The sequence below is a fragment of the Gobius niger genome (assembly GCF_951799975.1).
Source record: "Gobius niger genome assembly, chromosome: 21".
Lineage (NCBI taxonomy): Eukaryota > Metazoa > Chordata > Actinopteri > Gobiiformes > Gobiidae > Gobius > Gobius niger.
This window is the reverse complement of record NC_136872.1, coordinates 16662180-16676876: the sequence shown is the minus strand read 5'-3', so window position 1 is coordinate 16676876 and position 14697 is coordinate 16662180. Positions and strand designations below refer to the sequence as shown.

The 14697-nt window shown below is 41.8% G+C and overlaps 1 protein-coding gene across 2 annotated transcripts; it reads left to right on the top strand.

Moving 5' to 3' along the window:
* The first annotated feature begins 457 nt into the window (after positions 1-457).
* klc2 (kinesin light chain 2) lies at positions 458-13727 on the top strand. Of its 2 annotated transcripts, none has more exons than XM_079579789.1 (14): positions 458-607; positions 3056-3303; positions 4202-4523; positions 6801-7017; positions 8205-8394; positions 8475-8648; positions 8865-8964; positions 9851-9900; positions 10877-10944; positions 11166-11274; positions 11665-11769; positions 11847-11971; positions 13081-13138; positions 13223-13727. In XM_079579789.1, the coding sequence occupies exons 2-14, from the start codon at positions 3061-3063 to the stop codon at positions 13304-13306; spliced, it is 1845 nt and encodes a 614-aa protein (XP_079435915.1). In that variant the 5' UTR covers positions 458-607; positions 3056-3060; the 3' UTR covers positions 13307-13727. The 2 variants fall into 2 exon arrangements, with proteins under 2 accessions (XP_079435915.1, XP_079435914.1); XM_079579788.1 differs by having other exon boundaries at positions 459-607; positions 11644-11769; positions 13223-13725.
* Positions 13728-14697: the final 970 nt, after the last annotated feature.

The following is a 14697-nucleotide window of genomic DNA, read 5'->3' as shown; positions in this document are numbered from 1 at the left end:
GGCATTACCCAAATCTAAAATCTTCTTGATAAAAGAATCAAAATAAGTTGAAAATACAACAGCGCAACAAGAACACGACAAACCAAACTATGAAAAAGTGACAAAAACACCACAAAAGAGCAAAAGAAAAGCAAAACAAAAAAGTGACAAAAATGTGTGAAGAAAACACAACTAAAAAGCCACAAAAAGCGATAGCCTATGGGCGATAACCTTGTAGATTTGGGTAATGCTGATACAAAGATCAGAGAGAAAATGCACTTGGTGAAGGCGGGGTTAAGAGATATATTAAAAAAAATACACCTTTTTATAGGCTTATCAAAAGGCAGTTTAGCTTTGACTCTGGTGAAAATAAATCGCATTAAAAGTCAAATAATTATGTAAGTTAGCAGCGTCTTCATAGAACTAGAATTAGTCTTTATATCAGTAAGGGTGCTGTGGATAGATTGATACATTTATTTTCGCACTTCCTGTGAAATGACGTTTTATTTTGAAAACCGGAAGTAGTATTGCGTTTCCAGGGAGTGGGCTTCACTAAGGACTGAAGCATCACAACATTGTCCAACCGCTTTGTTCGAGGGACAGAAAACGCCACCAGTTTTCAATGAAGGTAAGAAACTGACATACTATCTTATTATTGCTTTTTTGCTACTGTTTGCACCGTATTTACGCGTAGGGGCGTCTTGTTTGACGGTGATTTTGCGTGTTTTGTGAACGATACAGCCGCGAGGAGGTCCATAAATGTGTCACCCTGCGCCGCTGCTGCTGCTACAAGAAGCACTCCTTAGTTACAGGTTGTGCTTATGAAACGAATAAATTGTACCTATTTATAACACATCCGAGCCAAACATGCACGATTCTTTTGTTTTGTACTATAAACTCCTTGCATGTTGCCTCGAAAAGTGGTGGCCTATTTTATTTACGCATTATTTCTTGGTCATCCCATGACGTTGTGTGCGTAGCAACCGAATTATCATGATAGCCACATTTTACACACGCTTTGGTTTGGTTTCGTGCGTTTTGCATGCGGTCGGTCACCTTCATTGATCGGATGCCAAGCTAAACATTGCCTCCATCATCAACACAGCGCTAGATTAGAGACTGCAGGCCTCACCCGGCTTTTGTCATTCACTTTAATGGCGTCAGATAACCCAGATTACCTCAATGAGCTAGTCCTGGCTTTTACGCACACACTGCACCCTCCTTTACTGTATTTTTGAGGTGTTTTGAACGGGGAAAAAACAACGAAGGAAGCGTGGACAGTGGTGCATTGCAGAGAGTGTCGGGAGGCTGTGTGGATGGGAGGGGGGGAGAGTAAAGGGGAGAGGATGGGGGAGACACAGGAAGAAGACAGGTGCGTAATGGTGATCTGTGCACGACGCAAAAGGCTTAAAATGGACAGTGTCGTGATTTTTATTGGTTCCTTTTCCCCCTGCCTTCTGCTGCGGTGGCGGGTGGATTCATTTACAGCTGCCCCGTCCGATGTCAGACTCCAGGACAAATGGTATAATGTGATATCCTTCAATGTCAAAGGAGAGACGATACGTGCCCGCCCGCTATTATCTCTCCAGGGAGTTTGTGATTGGATGAAAGAGCAGTTTTGGTTCTGCACTCTCTTTCTAAACTTGATATTGTTTGTCCATAATGTGCAGAGTCATATTTAGACAGGGTCATCCCCAAACCTTATGAAGTATAATGCAGGCAAAGTAACACTTAATCCTAAACCCCAGTCTTTGGTGAAGTATTTTTGATATCGCCAGGCTTTCTTCCCTTTCCATTTTGTATTATTTTATTTGGCACAAAATCTAAACTACACGTATCATATTATCAACGTATCATCAGCTCACATGCAAATCCAGTCTTGCTTTAATTGACTTAGTGGTCAGTCACAAGCACGTGCTGTAAGCTTCTGGGAATCCTTCAGGAGTGATCTAAGCAGGAGAAGGCTTTATAAGGACATGACTCACAATGCTACTATGTCATGAAACAACTGGCTTTTGTGCACATTATCTTTGACTCTGGCTGTGCTTCATTTGCAGTATTTTAGTCTATAATAGTGTATAAGTTACAGTGTTGGGCAAGTTACTTAAAAATGTTCTATATTGGTGATGAAGCTTTAAAGATATGATATGTTTGTATTACACGTTGCTGTTTCAAAAATGTAGCTGAGTCAGAAACAACAACAGACTGATTACTCTCGGTGTCCCAATGTATTCCTAAAGTTAGTGTGGGTGCTCTTGGGAAAGGTATCCAACTTGCATAAACAGCAGTAGCTGAGTTACACTACTTTGAGTTACTTTTGAGTTACTTTTGAGTTACTTTTGGCAAAATGTAAACTGAAAATAGTAATAAAGCCGCGGAGCAAAAGTGCAGTCAGAGATGTCGTTTCCCTCCACTTTCCCCCATTCTCGTGTTTTGTTTTGACGACATTAACTACAGACTACAGATCTTAATACACCAACCTCCAACTTGGTTTGGTGCTTTTTCGTTGATACATTTAAATGCACTTGTAACTCGAGTTACTTGAAATGTAGTGACTGCTATATTCCCTTATATTCCCGTTATAATCCTTATACGTTACCCCAACACTGATAAGTTATTGTAGGGCATCACAATTTTGGACAATATCAGCTTTTTGAAAGAATGTTAAAATCTATTATTATAGGTGAAATATTATGTTGCAATATTTCCCTCAATATTTCCCTCAATGTAGGCCTCAATATATTGTACATTTTACTTTTTTTTCCATTAGATTGACACATTTAACAAAAATGCAGGGTAATCTGATTTGTTGAGTTCATGATTTTCCTTATTTTGAAGTTATAAATAATAATCCTCAATCATCCAGGATAACAAGTAATGTCAGCGCAATCTATACTGTTGGACATTTCAAAGCTTCGATGGCTGACATTTAAAAAAACAAAAAAACGTTTCCTTCAAGTTGTGACTCACACCAGGCAGACATCGCCAAACTCTGATTCAGTTTAAAAAGAGTCCTCACAGTCATTCCTCACATCATCCTGCGTCTCTACTCATGTCCTCCTTTGTTTCCGTCCAGTGTGTATGAAAACAGGCCACATGTCCACCATGGTGTACCCGCGCGAGGAGGCCCTGGAGCGGCTCAGCCAGGATGAGATCGTGCTCAACACGAAAGCGGTGATGCAGGGTCTGGAGTCGCTGCGAGGGGAGCACGCTCAGCTGCTGAACTCTCTGCTGGACTGCACTCAGCCGCCCGCCGCTCAGGAGAAGTCCGGGGCCCTGCGCAAGAGCCTGGAGGCCATAGAGCTCGGGCTGGGAGAGGCACAGGTAACTCATGGGGATGGAAGATGGGATTGTTCACGCTTACATAGAAGTGTGAGCCAACATTAACTTAACCTAAAACATGCAGAGCTGGCTTCTTCTCTTGCTACGTACTTGAGTTTACTCTCATGCTGCCCATTACTAGGGCTGAGTAAGATTCATTTATTTTTCCACACTTTAACTTTAACGGTACTTTTTTTTTTTTTTCGATACCGATACCTGAACGATCCTTTTTTTTTTTTCCGATACCTGTACTAAATTATTTGTCATATAGAACCATAAAACAGATTAATAATGCTAATTTGTTTCTTTTCCTTCCGTTTAATTTCTTTCACATTTGTATCACATGTTAGGAGGTGAAAAAACCAAGAAACTTCCTTATAACTATACATAACGATATATAACGATTTTCCCCCCCTAAATTTCCCATGTTCTTTCCACATTTCCCCCTACATTTCCCTTACATTTTTTAATGTGTTTTTTCCCCCAATTTCCCCCCAAATCTTTTCCCTTTTTCCCAATTTTTTCCACTTTTTTCCTCAATTTTTTAAATATTTTTTTCCAAATTTTTCGACATTATTTTTTCCAATTCTTTTCTCAATTTCACCCCAAATTTTGCTAGTTTTCCCTTGTTTTTTCTTTAAAGTTTTTCCACTTGTTCTTTGCAATTTCTTCCACTTTTTTTGTTTTAAATTTTGATGACCAACTGCATCAATACTTCAATATAAAAATGTTTTATTTCTTTTCAGTTCCTGCTTTCGATACTTTTATTTTTTTCGATGTAGTACCTGGTATCGATATATACCAGGTACTACTGGTTTTTCGATACCAGACCGGTATTATTTAACGGTGCCCAGCCCTCGTCGTTACTAAAATCCAGTAACTCCCATGTCCTGTGCTCCAGGTGATCATAGCCCTGTCCAGTCACCTCAGCGCCGTGGAGTCTGAGAAGCAGAAGTTGCGGGCTCAGGTGCGGAGGCTGTGTCAGGAGAACCAGTGGCTGCGGGACGAGCTGGCCAGCACCCAGCACAAGCTCCAGCGCAGCGAGCAGAGCGTGGCCCAGCTCGAGGAGGAGAAGAAGCACCTGGAGTTCATGAACCAGATCAAGAAGTTCGATGACGACGCGTCGCCGTCTGAAGACAAAAACCAGAACGGTGGCGGTGGCGGAGACAAGGACAAGGACAGTCTGGACGATCTGTTCCCCAACGACGACGACCAGGGACCGGGTAAGACCTCAGCAGCTCCGGCCTGACACATGGATTATACTGAACCAAACTTTAAAGCCACTCTGTGAAACATGCTTCTAATAATCGCTAGACTCAGACACTACTTTTTTCTCTGTGGATAATTGTGGATAAAGGCACAAAGATATTGAACCTCTTACCACCCGTCTTAACCAAGTGCATTTTCTCCAGTTCAGCTTCACCCAAATCTAAAAGCTTCTTGACTGGAGTTTACAGCCTATAAGCCAGGGTAACACCTAGCTAAGCTAAGACCCACAAAAATGATCTTAAGGGATCTTTTTCCTTGTTGTCATCACTTTTTGACGCTCTTTTTCATCTTTTTTGTTGCTTTTTTTATTGCGTTTTCATCACATTTTTGCCACATTTTTCTTGAGTTTTTTTTAAACTTTTTTGCTATACTTACTGTGCTTTTTTGTTGCTCTTATGTGCCTTTTTGTTATGTTTTTAGTCTCGTTATTGTCTTGTTTTTGTCGCCATTTTGATGCTTTTTTATCAAGGAGCTTTTATATTTGAGTAGCGCTAAACTGGAGAAAATGTGTTCGGTTCAGGTGGGGGTTAAGAGGTTGAATCCAATGCTATTTACTATAATCTGGAAAATAAACAATTGTCCCTTTTGGTTCCGTTACGCCATAGATTACATTTTTCAGGCACAATCTTTGAGCTGTAGCTTCAGTCGGGCCGGGTTGACCTATTTTTTTTTTTGCGGAAATTGAAATAATTGAGTTAAGCCGGGTTCTGGTTTATCCAGTTTTGAACATGGGCATGCATCTCATAACTCTGATTATTTCCACTTCATAAAATGGGTAGACGACTGTTCATTCCTTTTAAAATGTGCCCTGCTGTTTGACTCTGAGGTTTCCCTGTGTTTTAAATGGTATAATAAACCATTACTGAGGAGTCAGCAGCAGTGAGTAGGCTGCACTGTTTGCTTTCAGAGTTTACACAGGAACACAAGCTGTTCAGAGATTTTTTATTTAGATCCTTGTTTTTTCCGCTGTCGCTCTAAGGTCTCATTTACCAAATGCTAGGGCGGAGAAATCTGGCTCAGTATTCACATTTTTTACATTTGTATGTTTTTTTTTAGACAATATACTACAGAGGTACAAAGGCTAAAACGAAATGTCTGAGATTCAGTTTTCTCTTAAGTGTAGTTGAAAGAGTGAATTGAAGAAACCACATCTCTGCATTTGGATGTACAGCTCCTACACCTACTCATTCTGCTTTTAGCGAACCAGGAAGTGCTGGAGCAGTTGAATTATTGATGCAGTGATGTACAGCAGACTCTTTGAAGCTCTTTCATCTCTCCAGCTCCTATAGAAACAACATGCTCTGTTGAAACGATCAGGCGATGGTTGCTTTTTCTTATTTTCTTATACATCGTGCTTTATTTTAGGCTCATATTGGACGTCTTTGATTGAATGAGCAAAGAAAACACTGGGACTCGCCCTCTGCTCACGCGAATGCGACCGAGGCAGTTTATTTGAATAAAGCTGTAAACAAAGCCGCCTGGAGATTTGTAGTGCAATGAAATGATCCAGTGAAGCAAAGAAAAAACAAAGTAGCCTCACCTCATGACATCATCAACAGGAAGGGGGCGAGCTTTTTAGAGACGGGCTGAATATGCAGAATGTCTCAAGCATAAATAATACAAAGCAAAGACTCCAGTTGCCGACAGTGTGGTTTTCAAGAGGGAGCAACATTTAACCTTGGTATTTTTACACCTTTTTCAAGAAACTCGTTGCTTTTTCATCACTTTTTCGTCGGCATTTTGACACAAGCTTTTAGACTTGGGTAATGCCAAACTGGGGAAAATGTGCTTGGTTCAGGTTAAAAGGTTAAAGAGGTTAAAAGCTGGTTAAGAGCTAAAAATGTGGAAACAGAATGTAACCCTCTACTCGTCTTTTGACTCTTAGATAGGGATAGCATTTCTAAATGAAAACAATACAGCCACAGTTAGTGTCACACTGTCTTTCAGATCATGTGCTGCAGAACAGGCCTCACAGGACGATAAACCGAGGTCATAATGTTGTATCCGTCTCCCTCAGGCCTTTGCTTTAAATAATGTGTCGTGTTGTTCATTCATTCACTCATCAGCCCCTTTTCCTGTCTCTACTTTGTTTAGTAGAAAATCCAAACGGTTTCAAACTGGACAACCACCCAATCTTCCAGGTTTCCTCTCCAGAGCAGATTATCTTATGTGTCTATCCTGCTCCATAATGATTAAGATCTATTAAACGTCTCTTTCCTCCTGCCCCACAGCCCAGCCGAGTGGAGAGGTGGCGGCGCAGCAGGGCGGTTACGAGATCCCAGCCCGCCTGCGGACCCTCCACAACCTGGTGATCCAGTACGCGTCGCAGGGCCGCTACGAGGTGGCCGTCCCGCTCTGCAAACAGGCCCTGGAGGATCTGGAGAAGACCTCGGGACACGACCATCCCGACGTGGCCACCATGCTCAACATCCTGGCTCTGGTTTACAGGTGAGGAGCTGTGTGTGGTTTTGTAGCTGATGGTGTTGCCCGTGAAGGAAAGGTAAGCTGTGCTACGAAGTGGGAGCGAGGAGGTGAGGAGGGAGCGCCATGTTTACGTGGAGCTGCGGGAGAAGCTCATTCAAATACAAGGAGCATTGATTCAAATATTACTCAAACATATGCAAATGACTCAAAACATGACTCCAAGTATGTTTTGATGAGGGACTAACATTGTAACATAGTAAATAGGGCTGAAAAGTTGATTTTGCATAATATCCTCCATTTAAATACTGTATTAGTCACTACTGGGGCTGTACGATACGGAATAAACAGGTGTGCAGTTTTGCGATATCAATATTGTTGCGATGTTTCCCATTTACGGCAAGAAATGCCATATATATCCACCAAGTAAACAATTTATATTCCTTTAAATGATATTGAAAATGGTATTACCGTATTTTCCGGACTATACTAGCCAAAAAATGCCTAATAAAGAATAAAACAACAGGCTGGTGTACGGTATGCTAACGTAACACATTGATGGTTAGCTACATGAAGCATAAACAACAAACTGAACAGGTGGTATGTTAACGTCACATAAACAGTTCAGATAACTATAGCATAAAGAACATACCAAACTCTCCATGACTAAATTCATTGAAATCTTCATCCTCGGTGTCACTTCTGAACAATCGCCTTGGCAACGACCTCGCTCTCATTTGCGAACTCGTTCCTCTAGCTGTGGCCATTTAGCTTTTAGCCTGTGATTAGCTCTGTTTGTTTTCTTCATTGCTGTTTAAAGAGTAGCCTCCACTTTCGGCAGGCCCTCGCAAGTCAAACAATGAAAAAAAAGTGTGAGTTATGGTCTGGAAAGTACAGTACTCATTGATTAGTTTTGTATTAGTTAGTATTGAAGTAGAGCAGTGCTTTCTGCTGATCCAAGTATTTACAACTGAAGTCAAAATACTGACGCTTTTACCATAGATCTTCTGATACAAAACTATAAACACATAATCAATGTGTCAAAGACAAGTATATATAGTTTGTGTATTAACAAAAATGCCAAGAAGATCTCCAAGAAAGTTCCACCTTCAACAATCTCCTGCTTTTCTTTTCTTGTTGGTAATTAAATCCTGCAGTGCTTTGTGACTATAGTAACATCCCTGTTCTCTGTTGGTGGTTCGCTTGTTTTTAAGGGACCAGAACAAGTACAAAGAGGCGGCCCACCTCCTGAACGACGCCTTGGCCATCAGGGAGAAGACTCTGGGGAAGGACCATCCCGCTGTGGCCGCGACTCTGAACAACCTGGCCGTGCTCTACGGCAAGAGGGGCAAGTACAAGGAGGCCGAGCCGCTGTGCAAGAGGGCTCTGGAGATCAGAGAGAAGGTGAGGCACGACAACGAGTCACAGGACATAAAATGATAAGGCTCTTGGTGTAGAGATCTGATTTGATTGTTGTTTTCCAGGTTTTGGGGAAGTACCACCCGGACGTGGCCAAGCAGCTGAACAACCTGGCGCTGCTCTGCCAGAACCAGGGCAAATACGACGAGGTGGAGTACTACTACAGACGCGCGCTGGAGATCTACGAGTCTAAACTGGGAGCGGACGACCCCAATGTGGCCAAGACCAAGAACAATCTGGTATGTATGTGCTGCACCTGACGCTGAAGAGGCTGAAGAGGCTGAAGAGGCTGTTTGTTCTGCTGCTGTGGTGGCCATTTTGATAAAGGGAGGTTTGAATGAGTTTATTTCTAAGAATGGCTTGAGAGGCTAAAGCAGCAGGCTATGATTGGGTGACTGAAAAGTAGAGCCTTGTTTGTGGTGGATTTTTTTTACACTGCATCTTCTTCCCTTTAGGCCACATGCTACTTAAAACAAGGGAAGTTCAAAGACGCAGAGGCGCTGTACAAGGAGATCCTGACCAGAGCGCATGAGAAGGAGTTCGGGTCGGTCAACAGTGAGTAGCAACAAACACTTTATCTCATTTTACAGACAAAAATACACTCACAGACTTCACTAAAGACTCGTTTCATGTAGCGTATTGATCAAACTGAAGGACGTTGGTTTGAAACATTTGCCAAAAAGGGATTAACTCATTTTGATAAGACACAAAATTCTTGTAGCTTAAGGCTCTTATGAATTTTCATGAATGAACAAGGAAGCAAATAACCCTGAGGCCATTTACATTAACTTGCGATGAATAGACCAGTTAGAACACAGTGTACAAACCTTGTTTAACATGAATAACATGCATTTCCACAGCAGTGCAGCCCCTCACAGGACGATGACATGATGCTTTTCTGTTGCTTTGTCATTGCTTTTTTCCCCATTGCTGTTATGTCGTTTTTTTGTGGCTTTTCCGGCACAATTTTTGTCACATTTTTGTTGTTTTCATCTTCGTTTTTGTCGGGGGTTTTTTTAAGCTTCTAGATATGGATAATACCAAACTGGAGAATAAGTGCTCGGTTAAGGCGGGGGTTAAGGGGTTAAATGTTATTTTATTTGTACATGTTCTGTACTGACTTTACAATTCAGCTGCCCGAGCCCATCTGTTCCTCAGTGAATGCCCTCTATAATGTTGATTTATTTTTTAGTTCACCCCTGTCTCTCTCTCACAGCGGGATGGTGGATTACTCCCTGCTCTCTGAAGCTTAATGCCCGCCACTATAAGCCTTCAAAACTCTGTGTTCTGTTCACATGTCTAGCACGAGGGCGGCCAGGAATCTGAACTATTTCACAATAACTATTTAACAAAGTCAACCTGGGGCTAAATCTTAATGGGATTTCTTTGTAGATTGTGAGTTTGTTTTCTTGTTTTTAAAATGTGCTTTGACCTTTTGCAGATGATAACAAGCCCATCTGGATGCACGCAGAGGAACGTGAGGAAAGCAAGGTTAGATGCAGTTTTATGGATATTCTTACAGGCCACACATCAGAGCACTGTCAGTATCCTTCCCCATGTTTATGACCGTGCACTGCTTGACCAAAATAAGAGCCACCACATTAAAAGGTCACGCGCCCTCATATCTTACACAAGCTTCTGCAATGTCAGAAGATCCAGTGTTACATTCATTTTTTCATCAAGACCTTGTATTGATGATGGGAGACACCAGCGCATCCTAAAGATTCTCAAAGGGGTTAAGATCTGGACTCTTTAGCAGTCAATCCAAGTGTAAAAATGAAAAAAGCCCCATGAATCCTTGCATTGTCATCTTTTGAATATGCTCATGCCATTAGGGAAGGAGAATTCCATTGATGGGATAACTCGGTCATTCGGGGTGTTCAGGTAGTGAGCTGATCTCATTCTTTAGGCACATAGGGCCAGATCTTGTACCTGGTGCACAGTGGTGTGCAAGCTTCTAGTGAACTCAGATTTTTCAAGTAGCAGAGGAGGAGTGGAGGTGACTGCTCTGACAGGAGCATCGCTGACATTCATTTCCTTGTTTACATCGTGCTTGCTTGTGTTCTTCCTTAAGCATTACAGGCTCTCAGAGGTCAAACTAAAAACTTTATTTACCCCATCGTGAACTAAACAATGTTCGTGTCTTGAGAGAAAGAGATGTCGCCTATGCCGGTCCCACTTGGCCGTAACCCCCTGTTCCCTTCCCGGCCGCGGAGTCTGATTGGAGGAAAAAGCATTTCTCCAGCCCAGTACTTCCTACTTAAATGCGCTAAGTCTAGGAGCTCCTACTCAGCACAAAATGTTACGCTATAGTCTGCGTTTTGAAACACAAGAATGGACCCTTAGTGTTGCAGCAACCCTAGATCAGTCAGTCAAAACCAGGTGGTGGCTTTTTTACGGTCAGGCAGCGTGTGTTTACCAATGCTTTCATTGTATCCAATAATCTGTTATGCTGATTGACTTTCAGGGGAAGCGCAGGGACTCTGGGCCTTACGTCGAGTATGGCAGCTGGTACAAAGCCTGTAAGGTGGACAGGTGAGAGATGGACTGAACTGCAATCATTTATTTTGCAACACAAGACTGTATAACGACTGTAATATTTACCCTTTTCGAAAAAAAAACTCATTAGTCTTTTGTAAGTTAATGGTTTAATAACTCCAGAGCCATGGACACATTATATGCTACAATAACGTTGCAAATAATAGTTGAACTTATTAATCTTGCCCTATTTTCTAAACCCTGCCCTGTTCTTGCAGCCCCACAGTGAACACGACCCTGAAAAGCCTGGGGGCGCTGTACCGTCGCCAGGGGAAACTGGAGGCAGCGGAGACTCTGGAGGAGTGCGCCAGCAAGTCCCGAAAACAGGTACAAAACTCTGATATATCGCTCTGAGATTAGCTCAGGCTCCCGCTGCTGCATTCATTCAGAAGTCACAAGAACTCCAGCTGAGGTCCGGCTTTGATTTACAAAGCTATAAACCCAACTGATTATTCTTTATACAGACAGTTTTTGCGCTCTTGTAGCCTCTTGAAATGAGCAGAATGAGTCTGATGCAGGTTTATGGGCTTGTGAATGAAAATGCACAGGTACATTTTAGAGTTTTTGGTCAGGATTCGTAGCAAATTGTCCTTTTCCTTTTATGCGGTGTCGCTAAGAAAACGGTCGCTTGCCTGCTGTGTTGCCGTTTAAAAGAGCTGTATATGTTCTGTGTGGCTTTTGTGCTCTGCTCTGAAGGGGATTGATGCGTTTAACCAGAGCAAAGTGGTGGAGATCCTGAAGGACGGCGGAGAGCGGAGACACAGAGACGGAGTGAATGGACCGCAGCATGGCGAGGGCGACGACTCTGCGGAGTGGAACGGGGTCAGTCATGAAATATGTGCACTAGAAGATGTAGCACAAAAGAAAGACCGTGACCAGAACTTTTGATCTCGTTCCAGGACGGTAATGGTTCCCTGCGCCGCTCCGGCTCCTTTGGGAAGATCCGGGACGCCCTGAGGAGGAGCAGTGAGATGTTGGTGAAGAAGCTGCAGGGGAGTGGCCCGCAAGAGCCTCGTAACCCGGGGTAAGAGCACAGACCCATTTATAGATCCTCATAGGGTTTTCTGCTTTACTATTTGATCATATTATCCAGCAGTGGAGGTCATTTCACAAACATTTGTCCGCTGTCCTAAGATTAGACTTGGTTTAGCAACTGTGGCCCATTAAAGTATGTTGTGTCGCAGCAAGATTATCGTTGCATAATGCTGCAATGTTGTTACGCCACTCCCTTGCCATACATACTAGTCTATACAAAAGAGCAATGTAAGCAATGCAATGTCTGTGAATGAAGTTTAACACCTCTCTTTTCTATCATGACTGACAATCATTATATAGATACAAACGGCATCTTTGGAATTGCTCATATATGGTCATGTTGGAAGCAGCTGGGGGAAAACAAAAAAGAGAAAAAAGCAGAACTTTCTCTCATGTTTTCCACTATTACTTTAACCTAGCTTGCTAGGCCCGAGTAATGCCTCATTTGAAAGCTAAGAGCTATAACAAATCTAAACAGTTTGCTGCATTATTGTCTTTTTTTCGTCTCTTTTTTGTCTTGTTGTTGTAAAAAAAAAAAAAAGAAAACTTTGCTTTTTGATGCTTTTTTATCGTGTTTTCGTCACATTTGTGTCATTTTTTCGCTGCGTTTCTGTCGCTTTTCATTGTGTTATTGTTGCTTTTCTGGCACGCTTTTTTGTGGCTCTTTTGTGGCTCTTTCTCATCATGTTTTTGTTGCTTGTTTATTGTGTTTTTGTTGTTGCTCTTTTGTAATTCACCCTCGTTTTTCGTCGCTATTTTGACGCATTTTTCAAGAAGCTTTTAGATTTGGGTAAAGCCGAACTAAGGAAAATGCGCTCGGCAAGGTTAACAAATGCTGAATTATGAAGATTTTTTCAACTAAATAAAGATACAGAGACATGGAGATGAGCAAAGTGGTTCAACAGCCCTAAAATGCTTAAAAAAGGACAATGCTAACCAGGAGGCTACGATAGCTTCATGCTACATATGCTAACTTAAGCAACAAGTGCCGGTTTTCTGAGCATTTATTGAAAGCATTTGCTCCCAAACTCCGAAAGTGCACCTTCACCCCAAAATAACCATTTAATCAAAAATTCCTGAACACATTCTCTCTTTCAGAATGAAGCGTGCAAGCTCCCTCAACTTCCTCAATAAGAGCACAGAGGAGACTGCACAAGTAAGACGAGGGATTGTTCTGCCAATCCTATTAGATCCTTTTATTTAAATCCACGATAACACTCTTTCCCTCTCGCTTTTTCAGGACGACAACTCCGCACTCTCGGACTCCAAAGTCTTGAGCGCCAGCAACGTGGACCTGACCCGACGCAACTCTCTGATTGGTTAGACGGGCTGAGGCGGAGAGGGGGGGGCAGGACTCGAGGCGGTTTGGTCCAATCACTCGTGTAGATGTCGAACCCATTTAGAGCATATTTTTAAACCACATGAGCATCATCATTTTAAGACATGGCCGCTGCTACTATTGCTGTACAAACTGCTAGTAGACCTTCGTAGTCCACGGGTTGCATTCACGCGAAAAACAAATCACTGAAGACAAAGGCTGATGTGGCAAGTTTGTCACAGCAGAAGGTTGTGTTTGTGGGGTTTCTGCTGGGCTATTTCTTTAAAGGGGACATATCGTGGTCAGCTTTTAACTACGTTATATTGTATCTAAAACACACCACCAGCTCGAGTATGTAGCCTAATTCATGCCGTTTTAACAAATCCTTTTTTATTTGTAAAGGACTTTATTTGGTTGTTTTCTTTCTTCCATATCCAAAGAAAATCAATATTTTCTGGATTTTGTTGCGTTATTGATGAAACCCAGAAGTGTCCTCAGTGTTTTCAATCCGCGGCCCAATTTTGAGCAGTCCTGCACTCAAACTAGGGCTGGGCGATATGGACGAAAAGTCATATCCTGATATGTTCAGGTTGAATATCGATATACGATATATATCACGATATTTTTTGCGCAAAGTGAGAGCTGTGAAATTAAATGTTAAGTCAAAGTTAAAGCCAAATATGAGTAATTTTATTGAAGCTCACTCTAAAATGTAAACATAAACACTGTACAACAAAGCTCCGTAAGGCGCACATTTTAATAAAAAAATGTTTAAAATAAAAAATAGCCTATAGATACAGACGGCATCGCTGAAATCGCTCATATATGGTCATGTTTGCAGTTAAGTTAAGGGGGAAAAACATTTAGAGAAAAACTTCCTCTAATTATTCAAAAACTACTTGAACAAATGCCAAATTATTGATATAGTTTCTACCTTGTAAGGATACAAAGACATGGAGAGGAGCAAAGTGGTTCAACAGCCCATAAACACATTAATAACGGAGAATGCTAACATTATGCTTAATGTTAGCATCGTGCTAATGCTCACGCTAGCTAGCGCCAGTTACGACTGCCGTTTTTTCGCTTCTGTTGAACAATCTGCTGTGAATAAACATCCATATGGACCCGATTTAGACTTTACTTTATTTGTATGTGATAAATAAGTCAATCTTTCACCAGAAAATGGCTAAAAAGAGTGAACAATTGTGTTTCCCACAAGATTCTATTTTCCCCCTCGTGAGACCACGCCTCCTTCTATGACGAGATGCCGTCTGTTTGAACAAAAAACGTTTTTTTTTCTAAGGGCAGCATTTATATATAAAGAGATAACAAAATAAAGTGCTCAGTTTAAGGTAAACCTTTTTTTAAATCAGCTTGAGATGACCTCTTTCTTAATA